General features: G+C 45.3%; 2 protein-coding genes across 3 annotated transcripts in view; one reads left to right on the forward strand and one right to left on the reverse strand.

Moving 5' to 3' along the window:
- Positions 1 to 704: 704 nt before the first annotated feature.
- On the reverse strand, positions 705 to 18,293 carry RIDA (reactive intermediate imine deaminase A). The gene is made up of 6 exons (XM_090040410.1): positions 18,160 to 18,293; positions 12,086 to 12,191; positions 11,387 to 11,441; positions 10,560 to 10,628; positions 2,959 to 3,014; positions 705 to 1,681 (listed from the first exon to the last, which is right to left on the reverse strand). Exons 1-6 carry the CDS (start codon positions 18,222 to 18,224, stop codon positions 1,619 to 1,621), a joined length of 414 nt encoding a protein of 137 aa, XP_089896536.1. The 5' UTR covers positions 18,225 to 18,293; the 3' UTR covers positions 705 to 1,618.
- An 11-nt stretch (positions 18,294 to 18,304) lies between these two features.
- The window catches only part of POP1 (POP1 ribonuclease P/MRP subunit), a 36,481-nt gene continuing 31,744 nt past the window's right edge, over positions 18,305 to 23,041 (forward strand). Inside the window, exons 1-3 of one of the 2 annotated variants that reach the window (XM_090040408.1) lie at positions 18,305 to 18,475; positions 18,777 to 18,936; positions 20,556 to 20,744. In XM_090040408.1, coding sequence (XP_089896534.1) covers positions 18,305 to 18,475; positions 18,777 to 18,936; positions 20,556 to 20,744 — 520 coding nt within the window. The remainder of the gene's footprint in view (positions 18,476 to 18,776; positions 18,937 to 20,555; positions 20,745 to 23,041) is intronic. The other variant, XM_090040409.1, reaches the window with a different exon arrangement.

Here is a 23,041-nt window from a genome sequence, read left to right on the forward strand (position 1 = left end):
GACTAACTGGCCTATAGTTTCCTAACTAACTCATCAGCCTGAAAAAGAGAAGGCTGAGAGGGGACTTGGTAGCAGCTTACCGCTAAATCAGGGGCGTACATCAAGGGTGTGGTGAGCAACTGTGCACTAGGGCACCCTTGGGGAAAACCAGGAGCAATGGTCACAAATTCCTAGAGGACCGTTTCAAGCTCAACATTAGGAAAAACTTCTTCAGGGCTGGGGTGTCCAGATTGTGGAATAAGTTCTCTCCAGAGGTGGTGCAATCGCTTACCCTGGACATCTTCAAGAGGCTGGATGGTCACATTGCTTTCCTGCGTGGTACAGGGAGGATGGACCCGATAATCTTCTTGAGGTCCCTTCCAGCCTACATTCTATGAATCTACTTAAATTCTCCTTCCCCATTCAGTGCCCCTACCCACCAAAACAACTGAGTTTAGTTTGAAGAACTTAAATTGCTATAGCAAAAGCACAGCAGGAGACGTGCAATCTAAGAAAATTCTGTCACATTGAATTATTTTCATCCACTCCCAAAAAGACAATAAATTCTGACTGTACGCGAGAAACATTTAGTTATATGAGATCTCTGCCATTTTCTTAGAGTTACGCTATTTTATTTCTCCTCTAAAAGTAACTGCTGTATTGTCACTTTAACGAGACAGATAAGCACCCGTTTACAATACATAAAAAAACCCCTCAAACACAAGTTTGTTCCCCAAAATACTAGCACATTTTATTTAGTTCCATTTTATTTTACTAAAGTTAGAATGTCCAGATATTTTAAATTAAAAAGATTTAATAATTCAAAATAGTATTTCTAGGCTTTAGATACTTGACACTAGGAAAAAAAAAAAGCTTAAAAAGAGAGCATTAATTCTCAATTGATTTACAAGAGTTACTCAATTTTCTGTGAACATGTAGCAAGATATTCTTCCCACTAAATTAGTAGTCTAAATAATCACTTTCAGGTTAAATCAGATTTAATACAATATATCAGAATCTAAATCAATACATTTAAAGTATTCTAAAAATGTTTAAAAGCTAATACAGTGAATCCCCAAATACAAACATTTTCACTCTAAGGCTATAGCATATTTTTCCCCTCTAGAAAGGGAAATTTTGTTGTTGTTTTTTTTTTTAAATTTGTTCTCTCCATAAGTATGACTTACTGAAAAGCAGGTCAGTCAAGTCTATTACAAATCATGCTAACACTCTAAGCTTTAGCGTCCTGGAGAATGAATAGTACGGTGGTAACCTGAAATTTGTCAGCTAGCATGTCACGTTTGGTAAATATAAGATTCTCACCCAAACCAACATATGGGAACCGTAATGATACCCAGTCACCATTACAAACTAAGAGCCCAGTCCTGCAATTAATTCAGGCATACCCAGAAGCCACCATAGCCTGCTAATTTCAGCAGCCCCATCTACATGCCAAGACAAATTTGAGGTTTCAGAGAATACAAGACTTCAATCCTGCAGCTGGCTATGCGCTTACATCCCTGCACTGCCATGTAGCTCAGTGGGATGTACATGCCTGCAGCCAATTGTAGGATCAGGGCCTAAAAGAAAGTGTTAAACCATACACCATAAGTGGCATGTTAGACTATTGTATTTATAGTCATGCTGATGCATCTTCGAGGGGCCCCTGGACAGCAACAGCTTCAATCTCCACTCGCGCATCCTGTGGGAAGTGTCGAGAGAAATCATAATGGAGTTAAGATCTACAAGCCCAAATGTTTGTGTTTCACTAATGCTAGCCCAAAAAACACCCCCATGACCCCATGGAAAAAGCACCTAGGAAAAATACAAAATCCATTTTATTAAGGGTTTTTTCCAGTGATGTTATGAATATTAAATTTACTTTTATACTCTTACATATAATGATCCCTTATTCCCCAAGGAACAGGTTCCTGCTAGTCCTGCTTCACCAACTTTCAGTGTGCTCGGAAATAAGAACTGAAGAAATATTAAAAATTAATGCCACTAAAGAGGAAGCCCCACTGAAGACTGGCCTGGCACAAGGGCTGTGGTAATTACAGGGGCAGAGGTTTGTTAGACCTCTATTGTGCCAGGGGTCTAAGATTTGCTTGTACCTGAAAGAGTTAATCCCTTAGAGTATTGGCCTGTGGCCCAGCCCCACCCTGAGGCCTACTACTATTACTGAATACAAACACCAAAGTAAGGGTTAATGAGCAATCTGTATTACAAGCCAAAAATAACAATAATCATAGCAACATGAACTAGTTAACAACCATGTAACAGAGTGCTATATACAAATATGTACAGAGAGCCCGCAGGCCTGTCCCCAGTGATGGCAGCCAAGAACACTGACACCCAGGCTGCAGGGCCACCTACCCACCTACTGTCAGATCCCTGCCAGGCAGAGGATTTCTACCCGTTCCTGCACAAGTGCAATACTTGGAGACGTCTGAAGGGAAGGATGATACTCTACCCGTCCGATGGGGAAATGAAGGTGAGCTTCTCCGGTGAGACTTCTGGTGTCCCCATGCACAGTCCAGGCAGCACCTGCCCGCACTCCCAACCTTCCCAGCCTCTCCACGGGTCAACACCACACAAAACTCTCACTCAGCTCACACAGCCAGTCATACCATGGGGTCCAATCACTGCTTGCACATCCCAATCAATGTCACTCAACAGTATCATTTTCTTGGACCACTCATATTCATTATCACTTCATAACTTATTAACATATAAAGTTCCTGCTCTATGGTTATATAACAAGGCTTCAACTGCGCATGCCTCAGTTTCCATCAAGGTCAGAAGTTTAGATGTTTTAGAGACTTCTAACCTCCAGCCATTGTACGCATGCAAAATCACTATTATGATTAAGCCAGGACTCGCACTGTTTATACCACATGAACAGAAATTAACCAGAAACAAAAATCCTTTATCTGCAAAAAACAGAAAAAATATTTATAAAAGAAAACTGACACTTACTTTTGGCAAAGCAACAACCTGATAGGCTGCTCTGGCTGGGAGGTTACTCCTGAAAACTAAAATTTAAAGAGAAACATGTGTGAAGGTTTTAAACTTTGCCTGGAAAGAACTGTTCAAGATGGTCTATTAAACAGGCCCTGTAGAAGGTTTTCAGGTTCAAGGCTATGAGACCAAAGATTCCCAGGTTCACCCCTCCCTTCTCTTCTTTTTCAGGTACTAGCTGTTTTCCAATCTTAGCAAATTACCGTATCACAATCAAGGCAAAGTATACAGAATATATCCTTTAGCACAGTGCATGTCTTTTTTTTTTTGGATTCACACTGATGTAAAAATCACGGTTCGTTTCTTTGGAGGCTCATGAATAATAATCCTTTAGGCACACATTGTTGGTAATACAAAAGGTATATATCTGCAAATAGGGTCAGAGAGAGAAGACAAAAGACCACACTCTCTGCCCGCAGGGAACACTTCTCAGCAGGCTTTTATCCCCTCTCTCCTGAGCACGTGTGCAGAAGCAGGAACTCTTACAACTCATTTCCGGTTCATACAAACATATATGAAATGACGTCACATCATCCATCGCATGTGCATTATAATTAACTACTTAAGTATGCGGGGCGGATAGGCTTATATGTATTAGCTAATTGCGCCTGCTCAGAAAGTACTTCAGGTTACAAAAAGTTCAAACCCAAGGAAAAGATGGCAATTACTCTTATCTTGCCTGAGAAGTGTAGGGGGCATGAAAGGAAGTGTGATTTAGTGTAACAAAGGGATAGTAAATTTGCAGAACAAAGAGAGAGAGTGATACCTTAATACAAAGAGCCCTTAGTAGCTTCTCCTTCAACCTCTCTCCCCCACCAGGGAGAGAGCTGACAGCTGTGCTGTTCTAACAACACTACTGATGAGAGCTGGCAGCTGTGCTGTTCTAACAACACTATTGATAATGCATTTTTAATAATATTTCTAACAACACTACAAGCAGAAGATGGCCCAGACACCAGGTAGGTCCCCTAAACATATAGTTACAGTAGACAAGTGATCTTTTGTTAGAGAGGAGTTGATATTTTATATCCAGAATAGTAAGAGAAAGAGGCCATGTAAGAACGCCTAACTATACAGAGAAAGCCATATCCAACATGGGGACCAGCCCTAGACAGAGCATGGGGGCACAGAGAGCTTTAAGTCACCTCTGCACAGCAGCTTACCCTGACCTGCAGCCTGTTCCATTTAGTTGCAATCTGAAGCTAGACCTGTAGGTGGAGAATCTTTAGGCAAAAGGTATAAATGTTGCAAATTCAGCTGTGGACCTTTTACTGGTAAGTACTTAAAATTCAATATCTAGTTATGTCAGGATCTTTTGTCATTGTCAAAGAAAAAAAAAGAATCAGATTATTACAGCAGAATGAAAGAATAGTACCTACAGTGTTACTGAATTGCTGGTACCTAGACATTTAATAATGAGCAACCAGATACTTAGCCCTTCTGTTCAGATACTATACCCATGAACATGTAATTGCATTTTAATATACAGAAAAGCAAGCTTGCTTCCGATTCACAGATAACCCTTGCCAGGTAACAAAAACCGCACCAAGCCAGATGCTAATGTGAAATTAAAAACTCATTTATATCACTGAATTCTATAAGCAGTTTGTATACTCAAACTTTCACATTCTGTTTAAAAAAAATACAGGATTCAACCCCTAAGAGTGACTTATTTTAGTAAATTTTGGATTTTGTCAAAGATGGGGAGAACATTTTCTGTAATACTTAATAACCAACATCCCAAATAAAATAAAAACAAATTCCAAGCTAGCAAGATCAAAGAAAGAATATACAACCCAACAAATACAACCTAAAATGAATCAGCTGAAGGCTCCCTACTAAAGCATATTAGGGGCAGACATTATTGTATATCTAGATTAAAAGTTTTGCATGCAAAGTTGCCTCTCCCCATTCCTGCAGTCTAATTAGGATTCTAGACGCTAAAGTAGTTAGAGCCTGGACACACACAACACTGGCGCTATTTACATAGTTTCTGCACGCTGACATAGCTGGTGCCCAGTTAAGCTTCTGGTATAAGTTCTTTCAGGATTGCTGCTTGTGCTAGGTTATACATCACTTGGCCACTGGTGGGGGAGAGAACCAGGTAATAGCCTATTTGCCTGCGATAAACTGCTACTTTTGGATGGAAGCAAGCAGTTTATAAGCCTGTTCTTTTTTGGTCATTGCTATCCAAGAGGCACACAATTCAGGGAGTTTGGGAAGCCACTTAGGTACTGCTAATTCTCACATGGTACAGGACAGGGGTCGGCAACCCCTTGCACGCGTGCTGAGTGTCGTACGCAAGGCCATTTTGGTTGGCACGCCACGGCCAGGCACGGCTCTGGGTAGCTGCTGCCAGCGATGGAGGCTGGGCTGCTCCCAGCTGGGCGTGCAGCGTCCCCACAGCCTGCTGGGAGCAGCCCAGGATGCTGGCTGGCAGCAGCTCCCCAGAGCTGCAGCCGGGAGGCTCCAAACAGCTGTGCCGGGCTCCGGCATTTTAATATAGAGACTATTGCAGTGGGGGAGTGGCCCGAGGCAGCACAGCCCTGGTCCCACCCCCTGCTCCCAGAAAGAAGGCGAGGAGCCCGGTACAGCTGTTCGCAGCCAGCCCGGGCTCTGGGCAGCTGCAGCAAGCAGGGTGCAAACAGCTGCATGGGGCTGCACAGCTCCAGCATCAGTTCCATCCTGACGGTGACTGCACGGGCACCTCGGGGCAGGCTGTGCTGCCCTGCTGTCTGCCCCGGGGTGCACACGCAGTCACCACCACCGCAGAGCTGATGCCAGAGCTGTGCAGCCCGGCTGCAAACAGCTGCACCGAGCTCATCACCCCCACGCTGGGAGCGGGGGAGAGATGGGGGCTGTGCTGCCTCGGGCCCCTCCCCCACTGCCCGCTCCGCGGCACGCACACATGCGCCGGTGCGGAGCTGAAGCCGGAGCCCAGAGCCCGGCACTGCTGTTCGGAGCCTCCCGGCTGCAGCCAGCCCCGGCGAGCTGCTGCCACCTGGGATCCTGGGCTGCTCCCAGCAGGCCGTTGGGACACTGCAAGGGTTGCTGGGAGCAGGCTGGGCTCCAGCAGCTACAGAGCCCAGGCTGTGGGGCAGGGGCACAAGCAGGCCATTCTGCCATGTCCCCCTTGCCCTCATTTTGTTTTTCTGCCCTGCTGCCACTCCAGCACCTTCCCAGGTAGGCACTGCGGTGTTTTTCGGCACTCTGGCCAAAAAATGTTGCCGACCCCTGGTATAGGATATGCAGCCATCACCTCCAGCTTAAATAACCACTCTATTATGCTTCCTCTCACATGGATTCCAAGTTGATATGAGAAAAGTAGCCAGGAACACAAAAATTAATTTGGCTTATGTATTATTCAGCAACGCTAAAATGATAGCTTGCATTCTGAATGTCTTCCAAGATATCACTACTATGGCCACTATAGCATTTGTCTCTCTCAGATAGCTTACTTGAGACACTCACAGTACAAGTGAAGTCCTTATAATCTTATGGATTTAATCTGTAAAAAAAAAAAAAGCCAAAACAAAAAACCCAAACAACAAGGAATGGATTGTAAAGTCCTCTAGGAAATGCTAGTATGCTGGGCCAGTGATGCTCAGCCTCTGAGTGGAGCACTGGGTGCTTAGGCCCCAGCTATACTGCAGGCCTGCACTTCTATGTGGTAGGGAAGGGAGGAAGTGCAGAGGAAGGTGGCTGCTAATGTCCAGAGGGGGGAACAGAGGAAGAGAGCTTATCTCCAGTAAACAGTACCTGCCTAGGAAAGAAGGGAAGGGAGGAAGCCAGGGGGAAAGTAAGCAGCAGCTGTTGTATGTAATGAAAGGGAGGGCAGAGGGCTGCAGAGCAGCAAGCAGCTTGGCCCAACATGCTTCTTTCCCTCCTGTATGCCATGCCACTGATTGGACAGTCAGATGGGAAGCATGGATCTGGACTGCAAGGCCAGAGATTGAGCACTATTGCCTTATGCTGTTACTGCTCAGTTTTGTTTCTGGATCACCAGATTACCCAAGAGCTGATGTTTACATCAGGACTGATGGTAACATCTAGCCCCATGGTTTGTATAATGTAGGTACTGAATCAAAATCTTTTCTTAGAAAGATCTCCTCTAGCCCTGCTTCAGTGTGGTCTCAACCATTTCCCCACACTGGTCTAAGACAAGCAGGTCAAGGCCTTTCCTGACAGACATTTCTCTAATCTGGTTTCATGAAACTGCTAAAGACAGAAATAACCAACCTCTCCAGGTAGCCAGTTCCAGTGCTGAATAGGGGTGCCAATACCAATAGTTAATTTTTAAGGAGGCATATCGGATAATACCAATCGGATTTTGGATACAGCTGCATGCAGCTGGTAAGGCTGTTCTGGTGAAAGGGGAGGGAGGGAAGGGGCATGGGGCAGATAAAACGCCCTCTACAATGAGGGAGGAAGTGGGGCTGGGGTAGGCACTGCCCAGCCGGGGCAGGGCAGGTGTGGGACAGACCCACGGCTTGTGGGGGGGGGGGGGGGGGGGCTCCTGTCGCTGTTCAGGGAGGGCACGGGGGAGGGTACCCCTGAATCTGCCCCGGCAGGCTGAGCAGGCTGCAATGCTGTGCTTGGGGCAGGTGGTGGCAGCACTGGGAGGGGGGGCTACAGGGGGGCTGCAGCCACCCCAAATTTCACTGTAGCCTCCTCATAGTCATCTTCCAGTGCCACCGCCACACACAGAAGCCTGCAGCTTCAGCCCGCCCTGTGCAGATCTGGGGGCACACACCCCCCAACCCCCAGACAAGCAGTGGGAGCTGCTAGATGAGCTGCCAGATGACCAGTGTGTGCCAGTGAGAGCCGCCCCCTCTCCGTGCCCCCTGGATGAACCACAGCTCCATCCTAATCCCACCCTGCCCAGGCACCACCTACCCCAGCTCCACTCCCTCCCTCACCGTGGGGGCATTGATCTTCCCCACCACACCCCCTCCCTCCGCCTCACCTGTTACCATAACAGACTTACCACCTGCACACACCTTTCCATGCTGCTGGGCTGTGCTCCTCACTGCTTGTGTGCTGCACTGCAGCTGCACACAGGAATTTATTGGCCAAATTATCATCTACATTAGGATGATTTCTCATATAATCAATTATCTTTATATCTGTGCTGATCCGATATTGGACCAATGTATTGGTGCACATCTAGTGCTAAACCATCCTTATAGCTAGAAAAGTTTTCCCCAATATTTTACCTGTAGCAAGCTTTTAATTAAAAGTCAATTTGTCCTATTCTCAGGGGATATGGAGAACTACTGACTGGATCCTCTTTATTGGAAGGTTTATATTCCCTCTCAAGTTTCTCCTCCTCTTTTCAAGCCAAAATCATCCCATTTTCAGTTTTTCTTCTCAAGTCAGGTTTAGCTTCTTGACTTGCTTCAGTGTCTACATCTTTCTAACTCAGAACCAGACATTACTCCAGAGGGGTTTTCCCCAACATCAGGCAGAGTGGATTTACCTTACATACAACACTAATTCACACATTCCAGAATAGCATCTCCAGTAACAGCATCACTATTGACTCGTTTAGTTCACAATACACTATACCCGCTCCCCCAATCCTTTCCTACAGTACTGGTTGCTCAGTGACTCTTCACCTATTTCCCATTTTATATTTGTGCATTAGAGTTTTCCTTACAATACTCTGCATTTGCCTTTACCAAGTTTCATCTTGTTCAGACTACTGGTTCAACTTGACCATCCTGTCATGTCAACTTAGTGTCATCTACAAGTGTTAAGTGCACAGTCAGTTCCATCATCCAAACCAATAGTAACAGTCTTGACTAAAACAAGGGCCATGCCAGAGCCCTGCAGGATAGCTCAGTACCTCCTTCCAGTTTGGTAGTGCATCACTGATAACTACTGATACTTTAATCAAATGGCTGTGCATGTGCACTTCATAATTTTATCCAAAGTATGCTTCCCTAGTTTGCTTATATTATTATACAGTAGACAAGACCACAAGCTGAATATGAGCTGTGTGCTCTTGTTGCCCCTCCGCCCCCCGAAAAAAAAGCCAACAGTGTATTGGGTTGTATCAATAGCAGTGTCACTTACAAATCAAGGGAAGCAATTCTTCCACTGTATTCAGTACTGGTGAGGCCTCACCTGGAGTACTCCATCCAGTTTTGGGCCCCACACTTCAAGGAGGATGTGAACAAATTAGAAGGAGTTCAGTACAGAATGACAAAAGTGATTAAAGGCCTGGGAGGCAAGGCTTATGAAAAAAGGCTGAAAGAACTAGGGTTATTTAGCCTGGAGAAGAGAAGACCAAGGAAGAAAATTGCTAACAGTCTTCAAATACCTGATGAGCACATAGAGAGGATGGAGCTTGACTTTTCTTTGTGGCTGTAGGGAACCGGACTTGAAGCAACAGCCTCAAGCTTCAGCAGGAGAAACTCAGTTGGAGATTAGGATGAACTTTCTGATTATGAGGGTGGCCAAGCATTGGAACAGGCTACCTAAAAAAATTGTGGGATCTCCATCCTTGGAAATTTTCAAGAGCAAGATGAACAGACAATTGGCTAGGATGGTCCAGTTAGGGATGATCCTCCCTCGAGCAGAAGTTTGGGATTAGATGACCCTGTGAGGTCCCTTTCAGCCCTGCTTTCCTATAGTCCTATGACTACCTTGACTCTTGATACAGTCCTACATAGTTATACAAAACATCTGTTGCTTCCTCTTTATCTATCACGCCAGGTACCTGTCATAGACTACTATTAGGCATGACAAACCCATGTGGACTATTTTCTCTTACTTTATTACCCTCTAAATACTTTGAAATTGTTTAATACTTAGGTCTAACCAAGCTATCCAGGCAGATACTAGAACAGATTAGCCAATAATTCCCCAGCATAATTTTTCTGCATTCTTTCTAGGATAGGTACTATTTTTGTTCTTCTCCAGTCCTCTGGAATGTCCTTCAAAAGACCTCAAAGATATTCACTAAAAGTTCAAAAATGGCTTTGGCTAGTTCCACAAATATTCAAGGGTTAATTTCATCAGGCTCTACCAATTTGAAAACATCTATTTTATTTTAACTTGTTCTTTCCTTCTCTGGCCAGGGTTCTTATTTAGCTCTGGTTAAAAATTAATTGTGTTAAACATCTGGTTAAGCATTTTTTGTGAGGACTGCAGGCAGGAGGAAAAAAAACCCCAGCCATTGAGCCCTCCTTGTATCATTTTATTTGCTCTTTTCCTGTTAAGTAGCAGGCCTATAATTCTTATTACATATAAACTATTAATGCACCAAAAACAACAATACAAAGATTTAGCAGGAATATTCTAAACATCTGCATCAGTACAAAATGCCAAAATATTTTTTTTGGGGGAATCATTAACATTCCCACTAAACTTCACCTAAACTGTGCTTACTCTTAAGTTTCTTTCCTTTTTTGTTCGGGTTTCCCATTTGTGACCTATGCCTTAAAGAATCTGCAATTATTCCATGCAAGTAAATCATTAACCAGTATTGGTTTTGGTAAGATAATATGCAGTTAGGCAACTGATGAAATGGAAAGAAAAAATAATTGACTTACACTGCTTGTAGGTTTCATTAATATCACTGAAGTCCTTCATGTCAGCCATCAGGATAGTAGTCTTTACAACTAAACATGACAAAGGAGTTATTATGCAGCTGTGAAGTATGCAGTGCTGCCTAAAGAATCATTTGATGTTTTGAAGTTGAGTTTTTTTCCCCCAAGAACACCCAGGGGATTTGGATACTAGTACATAATAAAAGAATGGGAAAGTGTGTATGCGTGCAGCTTTGACAAATCAAAACCTTAAGTCCCTTTCTGGAGTTAGTTTCTTCTGTATAGAAGATTTTTTTTTAATTGATCTGGTTTATCAGGTACTGTAACCCAACCATTCCTCTTAAAAGATGCAAAAGCTTTACGACTTCATTTACACTAGAAGACTTTTTTTTAAAATCCCAGACTTCCTCATCTCCATTTATTAATACTATTCTAACTTCACTGTTTTAGTGGTCATTTAGTAAAGGCGTTAGCATCCTGGTATTTTGAGCATCTGATCTACAGACCTGCACTAAACTGGATTAGAGAATAGGATGCTTGAAATGCCAACAGCCAGGTCTACACTAGAGCTATCACACAATGGGATGAAAAACTAGCAGAACTGATAGAAAATTCTGGGGCAAGACAGCCCAGGGTACATATCCCTAGATACGGTTCTCTGTGCTCCACAGGTGTTCTGGGTGTCTTTTTCCAATTAATTTGACAGAAATTTCTTTTACCTGACACAGCTACGGGTACCAGTTGTGACTGCAACAAGAGACTTCCTTTTCATAATGTGGCATGTTTTCTTTTAATTAAAATACTCAGACTGACTCTAGAGCAGCACTTACCATTGCCATAGTCACAGTCTGCAGCTTTCAGAATTTCCCCAATGTTTCTGAGAGCCTATTATGGGACAGAAAACTGAGTCATGGAAATGTTAAAAGTAATGGGCTTTTTGACGAGCTGCAGCTTGAGCTGCTGCTACACAAAGTTCACTCAAAACAGCCTTCAATGACAGCCAAACTTTTTATTAGGCAAGTGGTAAGTAGGTTCATCATCATCTGTACTATTGTACTTTCAGCAAGTCTTGCACTCTCATCAAATCATGTATGCAGAGGAAAATGCACAGGGAAGTTCTCCACCCTCCCCAAATGACAGCAAGGTTCAGAGATAAATGCCCTGGCTGGTCAACCAGCCTACCAGGCCAGGCCCAGCCAACCTCTCCAGGTCCTCACATCTGAATCTTGGTTGGGGGTGCTCAGGCAACAGGCACCCAATATAAAGTTCTGTTTCTCCCTCTGCTGGAAATACAGAGCTCTGGTTTCTTTCCCATGCTTGCAGTTTGGGTGAGAGAGGAAAAGGATGGATAGGAGGTAATTTCTAATACTCTTACCTTCCAGGATTGCTATGAAGATGATCTCAGATACTTTGCACTTCCACCAGCCTCTGCATTTGGGGTCTCCTTGCCCCTGGACAGCTCCACTGACTGAACATGTGGCAAGTGTGAAGATAATCCAAATATCATTTAATCCTATGAGGTTTCTTACCTGCTTAGCTTCTGCTTTCGCCCCTCCAGGTACAAGCTGCCCATTACTAGGATCCAGGCCTAGCTGACCTGCGACATACATGGTCCGGTCTACCAGCACTGCTTGACTGCAATTGTAAACAGCATATAATATGTTTAGAGGCCAGCCAGGGTTGATCTATCCCCTTACAGAAGCTGATCCTGCTAAGAATGTGCCCAATCCTGGAAGTCAGGCATGCAGCTGCCTCAGAGTGGGCCTCAGCCTCAGTATTGTTCTTGGGCAGTGCCTGGGTTAGTCTAATGTGGCTACATTGCCTCAATTCCAGTATTTGGTACAAGGAAGTGAAAACAACTTGGTAGAGCCAGCTTCCTAGCCACATTCTCAGAGGCAGCACAGAAGATGTGTAGACAAGCTCCGAAGACACCTTTCCTTTCCATGTTCTTGTAACAATACCCCACTCCCAATAACTTATAGCATCCTTGGAAAACTCAGACTGGGAAGGGGGCAAAAACCTATAGCCCCTCTCTTCTCTGGAAGTGAGATTCATAAGGTCCCATTACCTTCCATACCATTAGAAGAGAAAGGTTAGCTTGGTAGCAAGGAGAATGTGCACTTCAGGCCTCAAAAAGAAATCTGATCTATTTTTATTGTCATAGTTCCCTTACACTTTTAAAAATCCTGTGAAGAGGCATTAGTATGGGACTTTGTGGGGACAGGTAACAGTGCTTGTACAACCCTTGATGACTGCTACACAGAATAATTCAAGAGATATCACATTTTAAGCAGCATAGGCCAGCAGACAGACTTTTAAACTGGAAGAAAGAGGAATCTAGATTCCTTTTCTCTCTCTGATGCTGCCCAGCATTCAAACGTAGGGTAGTTACTTTATTACCTTTGGGTCTCCATTTTACTAAAATGTGCTGAGAAGTGTTTAACTGTGCACACAGCCAGACTAGGACGAAGTTCAGGGCAGGAAGAGAATACTCCTTCCATTTGCAACTGCAAGGGAAATTTAGGTGTGCAGCTGGTTATTACTTGAATACGAGTTTGCTTTTCTAAATACTATTCCAAATGAGGTAAGAAATTGAATGTGCAAATTTTGTTATGATCATTTATGTAGAGATAGTAAAATAAAGTGCTCAGGCACCTGCATTTCCAAACAATCCAGCTGATAGTCATTTAATTTTTACTGGACACCTTGCTATCAAGCATTTTATTTAGAAGTGCACAACTTCAAAAATTGAATTATTATGAGTATGCAAGTTTAGAAAGAACACAGGAATAAAAACAGTATCAGCACAGGAAGACTTAAAGGAAGTTCCTTGGGTTTTTTTTTATATGAGTGGATGGGCTAATGTTAGTGATTTAGCAGCATTCACAAAATTGCATTCAACTCAATAGTTTAAGTAATGGGAAAATCTCTCAGGGTACAAATTCATATTTTAGTCAGTAGCTGGACTACAATCTGTCTGATAAATTAGTTATGATTGCCAGGTTAAAAAAAAATGCAAATCTGACATCTAGCAGAATTTCTGATGCAAGTTAATCAGCTAAATGAGGAATGAAACCCTCTGCACTTTGTTGCCAGTATGGTTAGCACAGGCTGGTTTTTCCCCCAACAAGAAATTGTGGTTCTCTATCAACATACAATTAAATATTTCAAAGCCACTTCTAAGACATGTCACATAACTATCAAAACATTTTTAAGGAAGTAAACTATTAATAACACTTTTAAATTACCACCCTAAGAGATAAAAGATTAAAAACAGTATTTAACAGCAGAAGCTAACAGACTTGTAGCTTATTATGCAAGACATGATTCATTTCGTCTCAGTTTGTAATTAAGAGTTATGATCATAATCAATCTTTCCAGTAAAAAGAGAGGACTCTCATTTCAAGGTATTTCCTCATCTTTGCATCTTTTCCAGCCACAGCCTATGGGAGGAATTCTAATTCTCACTTATGAATCCTCCACTATCATTTCATTCAGGTCTCTCCTGAAGTCTCACTGCTTTTACAATATCTATGAAAACTCCTATTGGTTCACTATGTATTTATTTTGTTATTCCTTTTAGCTTATAGCCAAAAATTGGGCACTCACAGGTTGCTCCATTTAGGAAAAATTAACTACCGAGTCCATATGCATCTTTTTTTGTCACCTTGGTTGCCTACCAAAAAACTAGTCTTGTACATCTACAAGTCCCTTCAAGCATTCTCTCTTTTGGCCTGGCATATCATGCCTTGCCGTTTGTATAGGCCCCAGCATGTCTTCACAGATGGACTTCTGTATTTGCTTGAAACTTTTTCATCATGTGGTTTTCTTGCAAGATTAGGACATTAGTTCTTTGAAGGGAAAAGACTGTCTTTTGCTATATATTGTACAGTGCCTAATAAAAAGGGGCCCCGGTTTTGACTGCGACTTTTGGCTTATAAGGGCCAATGGCCCATCTGAGCCTTGCAGCCCATCAGGCTAATTTAGTTAAGGGAAGCTGGTTTCTCTGGCAAATGGTACACAGAGGAGTGATGTGGTACCTGACAGCATCGCTTGACTCCCCAGCCCAAATAAGTAGATATCTATTTAGAGAGCTTCTAGAGGGGCTGGACGTGTTCAAATCAGCGGGTCCAGATGCTCTCCACCCTAGGGTGTTGAGGGAGCTAGCAGGGGTTATTGCAGGGCCTTTGGCACAGCTTTACGAGCGCTCCTGGTACTTGGGCCAGGTGCCAGATGATTGGAAGATAGCCAATGTGGTCCCCATCTTTAAAAAAGGGAGGAGGGAGGACCCGGGCAACTACAGGCCCATCAGTCTTACCTCAATCCTAGGGAAACTCTTTGAGAAGATCATCAAGAAGAACATCTGCGATGGGCCGTCCTCAGGGATGATGCTCAAGGGCAACCAGCACAGTTTCATTAGGGGCAGGTCATGTCAGACCAACCTGACTGCCTTTTATGATCAGGTCACAAAAGCATTGGATGCAGGTGTTGCCATGGATGTAGTCTTTCTGGACTTCAGCAAGGCCTTTGACATCGTCTCCCACCCCATTCTCATTAAAAAATTGGGCGACTGTGGCATTGATGCTTACAGTCAGATGGATTGCAGATTGGCTGAAGGGTCGCACTCAGAGGGTGGCGGTGGATGGGTCATATTCGACCTGGGGAGAAGTGGGCAGCAGAGTCCCCCGGGGCTCGGTTCAATTTCTTTATCAGCGATTTGGACGACGAGGTGAAAAGCAACCTGTTTAAATTTGCTGATAATACCAAAATTTAGGGTGAGGTGAGCACGCTAGTAGGGAGGGAAAGACTGCAGCAAGATCTGGATAAGTTACAGGAGTGGGCTAACAAAAACAGGATACGCTTCAACACTGACAAGTGTAGGGTGCTGCATTTAGGCAGTAGTAACCAGCAGCACGCTTATAAGATGGGAAACTCCCTTCTTGAGAGCACGGGGGCAGAAAGGGATCTTGGAGTCATTACTGACTTCAAGATGAACACAGGCCGACAATGCTGACAATGCGAGGTCACGGTTGTCAGGGCTAACCGGACCTTGTCATGCATCCAAAGGTGCATCTCTAGCAGGGCTAAGGAGGTGATCCTCCCCCTCTATGGTCAGGCCACAGCTGGAGTACTGTGTCCAGTTCTGTGCGCCCCCATTTCAGGAGGGATGTGGACAACCAAAGTCAGCTGGCCATTAGCAGGAGTCCAGAGCAAGACTCAAATCTTGGCCTCTGAAGCTGTAGCAAAACACCTTAACTACTCTGTCGCCATATCCCTCAGGGCCTTTGAATCCTGTTATATTAACTAATCAGGAAAAAGAAGACCAACACAAATATTACTCTAACAACCTCATGGTGCCACTTTCTGTCCCCCCTTATGACTGCTTCCCCATATCAGTTCATAATCTAAAGATGTATCTATGCTGCCATAAAAAAAATGCAACAGCAGCTTGTCTATACCTGCAAGCTAGATTCAAACCAGCAGGCCCATGTACTGATCTCAGTGCTCCTGTACCTATACTGCTCTCTCATCACAACCCAATTGCCCAGGCATTTACTCTGTCACTTGGGCAGGTTTTGCAGCCAGCACAGAGGTCTCTGCTGCTGCAGCTGTTACTGGTGCCCAAACTAGCTATTTCAGAACTAGCTCAGCTGTACCCATGCAAGCGGAAATCTCACTTCGACTGCAGTGTACATGTACCGTCTCTTCAGAGCCCATTGTGTGTTTCAAGCTCTTATTCAGTCAGGATGTAAGCATGTGCCTCAAGATACACAGATGCCCACGTCTACTGAAACTTTACAGAATAAATGCTATAGCTGTAGGAAAGATTAGCTTTAGAAGACATGTTGTTTCCTTGCTCAGAGTTAGTGAGTTAAGGCATGCATTCACTCAAAATGATACCTTACAGATAATTAAGTTCTCCTTATGCAACGGACTGTTGATTAACACAAACACAAATTATTCTTCAGTCTTAAAACATTGATGGGAAACAGATACAGAAGTTACTTTTAATTTACAGACGAGGAAAATGAAACACAGAGAAGTGAAACAAATATGTCACCCAAAATAGGGCTGGAGAGCTGCAACAAGGCCAGTAATAAAAACCTTCATCTTCAGCTCAAGTTATTTTTCCTCTATTAGCATGCTCGTATTCTATGATAGAAGTATGTAGGCAGGCAAACTTCTCTGGGTAGATGCGACAGCTTTTATTAGACCAGCTGAGTAATTGGAACAAAGTTTTTTGCAAGCTTTTGGGCACAAGCACCCTTCTTCAGGCATAACTTGTGCCAGAAAGCTTGCAAAGAACTTTGTTCCAACTACTTAGTTGGGCTAATAAAAGATATCACATCTACTCAAAGAACCTTACCTGCCTATGTTCTGAGACCAACACGGCTGCAACCAAAACCCTGCATGATAGAAATGCAGTACAATAGTTATTCTTTATGCAAGTACTTGCTCATTGGACTTTGGAAAGTTTTTTTGGCCTCACATACTAAGCACCTTAGTATTCATGTCATGCCTGTGACAAGCAGCAGCACTTCAAGAAAAAGGTTCTTCACAGTAATCAGCAGTTCTTGTTTTGCCTTTTTAATATTAACATCAAGTATCTCATCTAATCCACAGCTGAAAATGGATGGCTGTGTTTAAGGAGAACCCAGTTAGTTGCATGCATGCATGCAACCAAGAAACTGTTTGTTTTCCATCAGAAGTCTCACTATGTATAATCAGATGACATGTTTCACTCCACTAGCTTATTTGTGCTTGAATTGGCTTCATATACAGGAGAGCAGTCGCTCTTTCTGCTTCTAGAATTTTAACGCTCCATATCTGGAGGTTCCAACGCAGGACTGCTGCAGAGGGAAAGGCTTTAAAAATTGACTGAGATGAGTGACACTGTAAAGGGAGAGAGGGGAGTCAGAGAAAAAGTGGGGCCAGGTGCTAGTTACATCAGTAAATGCACATCTGGAGGGGAGGATGAGACCCAAGAGAGACTGGATTTCAGAAGCTAGAAACAAGAGATCAGCAGATCTTTCTTTACTCAACCTAAATGTGCACAAAGCCAGACCAACAAGCAGACTGCCTACAACCCCTACTGTTATGGCACTATGCACATTCAAATGGCGGGGAGATACCTTTGAGCTATGAACCTGCAGGTCCCTGACTCTTCTCAGAGATCCCACAAGTTCTTTGAAGCCGGCATAAAAAACGCTATTGCCGTTACGGATCACGAATCCTGTAGAAGGGAAGGCAGAAATCCCCGAGACCAGAGGTAAACATAAGGTGAGCGGCTCAAGCCGCATATCTTCCACGTGTCAGGTATCCAAGGTGTAGCCGTGTTGCTCTAGAGGAAAAAGCAATCAAGAGTCGTAGTAGAGGAGATCTCTTTTAGCAGACCAACAAGATTTTTGCAAAGTTTTTTTTTTTTTTTTGCAAAAGCCTTGTTGGTCTACTAAAAGAGATCATCCCTGCTACGAGTCCTGATTGCTCAAGCCACATAAGCAACCGAGTGCCTGCAACAAGAACGGGCTTCAAACGCACCCAGGACAGCGGGGAGCCGCGCTCGGACCCGAACCCGAGTCGTAGGCTCCGCCAACCCCATTACCTGTAGGGGCCCATTGCAGCAGGTGCCATAGGGGTACTGATGATTTTCCTGACGAGCGTCGCCATGGTCCCAGCTGCTCCGCTCCGCGCCCGCACTGGCCCGCCCTTGACCCGCCCCCGACAAGGGAGCCCAGGGCGCCCTGCGCATGCCCCCCCGCGGGGGTGCTGGGAGTTGTAGTTTCTCTGGCAGAGGGAGGGCAGCGCGGGTGCTGTGCGCATGTGCGTGCTGTGCGGCGTGGCTGCGGGAGAGGGTCGGTCCCGGCGGGAGGCGCGCGGTCTGGGCCTGGGCACCACGTGCTGCCGCTAGCGCCCTACAGGTGAGACCGGTCCACGTGGGGGCCGTGGGTCTCCCCCCAAGGGGCTTGGGGGGAGGCCCACGGGGTGTAGGCAGGGCTGGACACAGGCATGGGCGAACCGGCCGGCCGCCCCCGACCCGGATAGAAAGGGGGCCTGAAAATGGTGACCATAATGGTTATTATTATCGTTCTCTCTGGCGAAGTCGGGAAGCGATACTAACGGTTCGCCTAGGGCTGCCTGGAGTCTAGGTAGGGTGCTGAGGGCAAGGCAGGGGCTGCCCAGCGGGAAGGCTTGATGATTGCTTCTCCCCCTGCCCGCCAGCCAGCCCGCAGCATGTCCAACGCGAGGGAGAAGAAGCGTGCCAAGAAGATGAGGAACCAGCCCGCCAGCGTGACCTTAGCTCCTCCCACCAGCGAGCCTCACCCCAGCCCAGCGCAGCGCTGCAATGGGGGGAGCAGACCTCTGCAGCCTCAGCAGCAAGGTAAGGCTGGCAGCTCACCCTCGTGGCAGGACCGCTGCTCCCCATGGCTTATTGCCACGCTGCGTGTTGCATCTCACTGCGCTGTGGTACTGGTGCTACATGCAGGCGAGTGGCCACATAGCCAAACTGATCGTAGCTTGCCAAGCCATCCCCTCCTCATTCACTTTGTTCTCTTGCATGTCTTGGCCTGCGTAGGATACAAGTAAATGTCCTCGTGCAGCTCCCTCCCAGCTGAGTTACAAAGCTGCATCTCTCACTCAGCTACTAGTGCTTGGAGGTTGAGACTGCAGGGGGCAGTCTGTTTGAAATCTTTTCTGTTTTTAAGGGATTCAAAGTATTATGTTTGTATTATCTAACACTCATTTAAAATGCAGCCAGGCTTTTAACACGTGGGATGCGTCTGGTTGTTAGGGAATACATAAGCGTTCTGTCAGTGTTACTGGTTGCTTGAAAGATTCCAGTCACTTATTTAGGCACATATATAAGCATCCTAGGAACGTAACTTAAAGCACATGCAATTGAAAATATTAGCTTGGATCCTCTTGGTGGCCTGTGACTGATTTAGTGCACTCAATTCATGCCCTGTTTAAAAACATCTAACAGAGACACTAGTATAACTCATGCTCAAGTTGAAAAAGTACACTAGGGTGTGTCCACAGCATATTAGAAGAAACCCTATTAGTTTATAAAAAACACCACCATGAGGTTAGGGAGACAAATATTAATTTCACTGCTGTCTTACTAGGAAAATCAGTTAATCTGTCCAAATGCCTGGATATTGCATAGGGATCTTCTACCACAGCCCTTGTGTAGGCCTGCATTAAGCAGTCTGACTAGGCACAAAAGTCTAGGGTGGCACTTTGAGGCATTGGGATCTTTGCGTGGGCTGGGTCTTTGGTTTAAAATGTAAAGCAGCTCATTAATCAGCTTTCAAACAAAAAAGAAAAGCTTATTACCCTATCCGTCCCTGCCACAATTATGAATAATGCAGCTCTTTACCACGATATTAGAGAGGTGTCTGCATTTTTCAAATATACATACTAACTATGTATGCTGAGTATAGGAGAAAGGATTGCATTACATAAAATGCTAGGAAAAACTTTTACAATCTTCACTACAGATTTCCCTCGCTTCATGTGGGTTAATTCCCTCTTATGCGATGACCCTATTTATACCAAAAATTTGTTATATGTGAGGTAAATTCAGTCTTATTTGATCAGTGTGGTGGAAGCCTGCAGTCAGCTGCTTTGTGCGATGCATTGTGGGAGTAACACACACCAAAATATAGTCTTCTATGTGGATCTGTGCTGCTTCCTCGTCTGTGACATGTTTCTATAGTTGCCATTCCCATTATGGTAACATTCTCCACCACCCTGTGCTTGTGAGCACTGTCTGCAGTTGGTGAGTACCAAAATTGTCTTGTAAAATTGGTAGAAATGGGTCTGGGGGTCAATACAGTTGAGGTCTTGGAACACATCCCTATATGTTGCACTGTAAAGTGGGTTTCCTGTATGCAAATTCAACTTATGTGCCATTTTCCAGGAACACACATACAGCATAAAGCAAGGGGAACCTGTACTAATCTAACTTCATTTTTACCACTTCTTGAAATATGCTAGCTGATCTCTGTCCTGAGACTTCTGAGCAATATCAGCAGCAGAGGCTTCCACATCCATCTCCTGGGCCTTCTAACAGGAAAGAACAGTATTTTACAAAAGGGCAAAGTAAGGGGGAAAGAGGTAGAGGAAGAGGAGGATGGCAAGGAGGACGCCGAGGCATATCTCAAGAAATGCCTAAATTCATAACAGGTGAGTGAAATCATTTTCTAGAAGTTTCCTTGAACTGAAAGCAAAAGTCTGCTTTGTATTCACCAGAATCCAAGATGACTTTGAATTCAAGATGATCCCCTTGTACTCTGTATATAGAAAATTATAAATTTGTTACAGTTTTCTATATATCAAATCTAATTATTGTTGGGTCATTTTAAATGTGTCCTGCCCCCTTCCACCCTCCCTTCCATTCTTACCCTATATGGTTGGGCTCAGAAATGGAGCTGAAACAGGAGCTGTAGCACTTCTGCCATTGTGTCATCTCCCCCATGCTGAGGATAGAGTTGGATATTTAACTGGTAAGAAGTTCAGTCAATTGACCAGTCAAAAATTGGTCAAAATTGTAAAGCATTGCCAAAACAGAGAAATTACTACACAGAAAAGCACAAATTTTCCATTAGGAAATGTGTCAGAAACATTAAAAAATCATATTGCTGTCAAGAAAGCTGAAGAAAAGATAGTCACTCCCAATGAAATTGCTATACTGTTTGACCGGTCAAAAAATTTGCAGTCAGTTAACCAGTCAATTTACTGGCTTGCCTACTGAAGCTCAGGGTTACCAGCTGTCAGTAAAGTCTGTAAAAAAACAAAAAAAACTTTAGCTGTCAGTGAGAATACTAAGCAGCTGGAACTTGATTGAAGCTCTGAGAGAGTGAACAAAAGAGCGCCACTGATGTCTGAGCAAAAGTCCAGTACCCTGCAGGGTGTGCTGTATTGGCTGTGTGCTGCTGCTGTGTCCCAGACTGCCTTTAATGCTGCTGGGTCACAGATACGCTTCTTTGGGGATCTCTGCTGGCATAGGGGGTGGAAGGCCAGCAAGAGTAAGGCTAGGGGTTGGTTTGGGGGGTAGCAGGGTGTGTAGGTAAATAGGGGGCCCCTGGCAGGCTGTGCAGGGATAGCCTAGTATAAAACCAGTGCTGCAGTCAAGCAGAGTTGCTAACCAAGACTTTTTTTTTCACTGTGGTTGATGTTAAACCTCTAAATCAGAACCTGGGCCTCATAGCAGGGTAGGGCCTAGCAGAAGAGTTATATGTATGTTATATAAAATGTGTCAGTAAAAAAAGTTTGACTGTCAGTAAAAAGGTTGCAGATTGCTAGTAAGAAAAATTTTCTTAGGTTGGCAACCCTGCCCACACTCCCCATGGGCTATGCCACCCTATCTTCCTTGCACTTCTGCCATCTTGCACCATGCTTCTCCCTGAGGCCACCTGCTCCAGACTGCTCAAATCTAAGACAAGGTTTCTTTTTTCTCCCCCCGTGTTGAATGCTTCTGCCAAGCTGGGCTGGCTCCGCTCCTCTGCTCCCCAGCCTGAGCTGGGACAGGTGGGGAGGGGGTCTGGCTAGAGAGGGGTTTAATTCCCCCTCACTGTGTCACCAGCAGGGACCAGAGCCAGGTCTGCTAGTTGCTTCCCCCTCTTTCTGCAGTACCGAGCACCACAGCCCCTGAGGCAAAGGGGGCAGGGTGGAGAGGTAGTTTCCCTTGTACACCCACTGGCAGCTGGGTCTGCTGGCTGTGACTGCAGCACTTGCTCCCTGCCTGGAATAAGCTCCCAGCTGTCTGCTCCCCAGAGGCTGGAGGAATAACACCCCCCACCAGGGCTCTGTGCCTGGCCATGGCCCCGCAGTGCCGCCATGCTCCACAGCAGCTCTGCTGGCCCCACAGCATGGCCCCCCTGCCTGGAAGGGACTCATGCTCTGGGAAGCCCTGACGGGCTGCTGCCTGTCATCTCGCTCACCACTCGCCTTTTCAGCTCCCGAGCGGGGGCAGGACCTGGCCCCTTCCCCTCCTTCTGTGCTGGGGCAAGCCCTGGAGGGGTTAACTTGTAGCCCCTGGGCTCCCAGCCGGTGGCTGCTCCCCACCATTATCCCCCCCCGAGCTTCACCTGCAGTGTTAGTGGCTGAATAAGCTGGGGTGCTTGCCGCAAGCACAGAGAAGCTGCTTGCACAGCAGTGAGGCCTTCCTGCCTGGTTGCACCTGCCGCTAGGCCTGTGCTTAGGGCCAGTGGCTGAATAAGCCCCTTCCTGCTGGGCTGGAGCAGACACCAATGGCTGCTGGGTGAGGGCCAGGTCCCTCCCAGCAGGAAGGGGCTTATTCAGCTGCTGGCCCCTGACACTGCAGTGGGGTCTGCCCAGCCATTGCTGCTCTGAACTGGGGCAAACCCCCTCCTGACAGGAAGAGGCTTATTCAGCCGCTGGCCCCGAGCACAGGCCAAGTAGTGACTGCAGCCGGGTGGGCAGACCCTGCTGCACTGCAAGTAGCCTCTCTGTACTTGGGG

Source organism: Crocodylus siamensis, chromosome 3 (assembly GCF_052110815.1).
Source record: "Crocodylus siamensis isolate JL-2025a chromosome 3, ASM5211081v1, whole genome shotgun sequence".
NCBI classification, from domain to species: domain Eukaryota; kingdom Metazoa; phylum Chordata; order Crocodylia; family Crocodylidae; genus Crocodylus; species Crocodylus siamensis.

Bases quoted from the DNA above. Each gene is read 5' to 3' on its own strand.
- RIDA (XM_090040410.1), bottom strand. From the start codon at position 18,224: ATGGCGACGCTCGTCAGGAAAATCATCAGTACCCCTATGGCACCTGCT. The intron at 10,629-11,386 runs GTAAGTGCTGCT...TGTCATGTTTAG, and splicing joins AGACTGTGACTATGGCAATG to TTGTAAAGACTACTATCCTG. The intron at 1,682-2,958 runs GTAAGTGTCAGT...CACTTCCCACAG, and splicing joins AGGTTGTTGCTTTGCCAAAA to GATGCGCGAGTGGAGATTGA.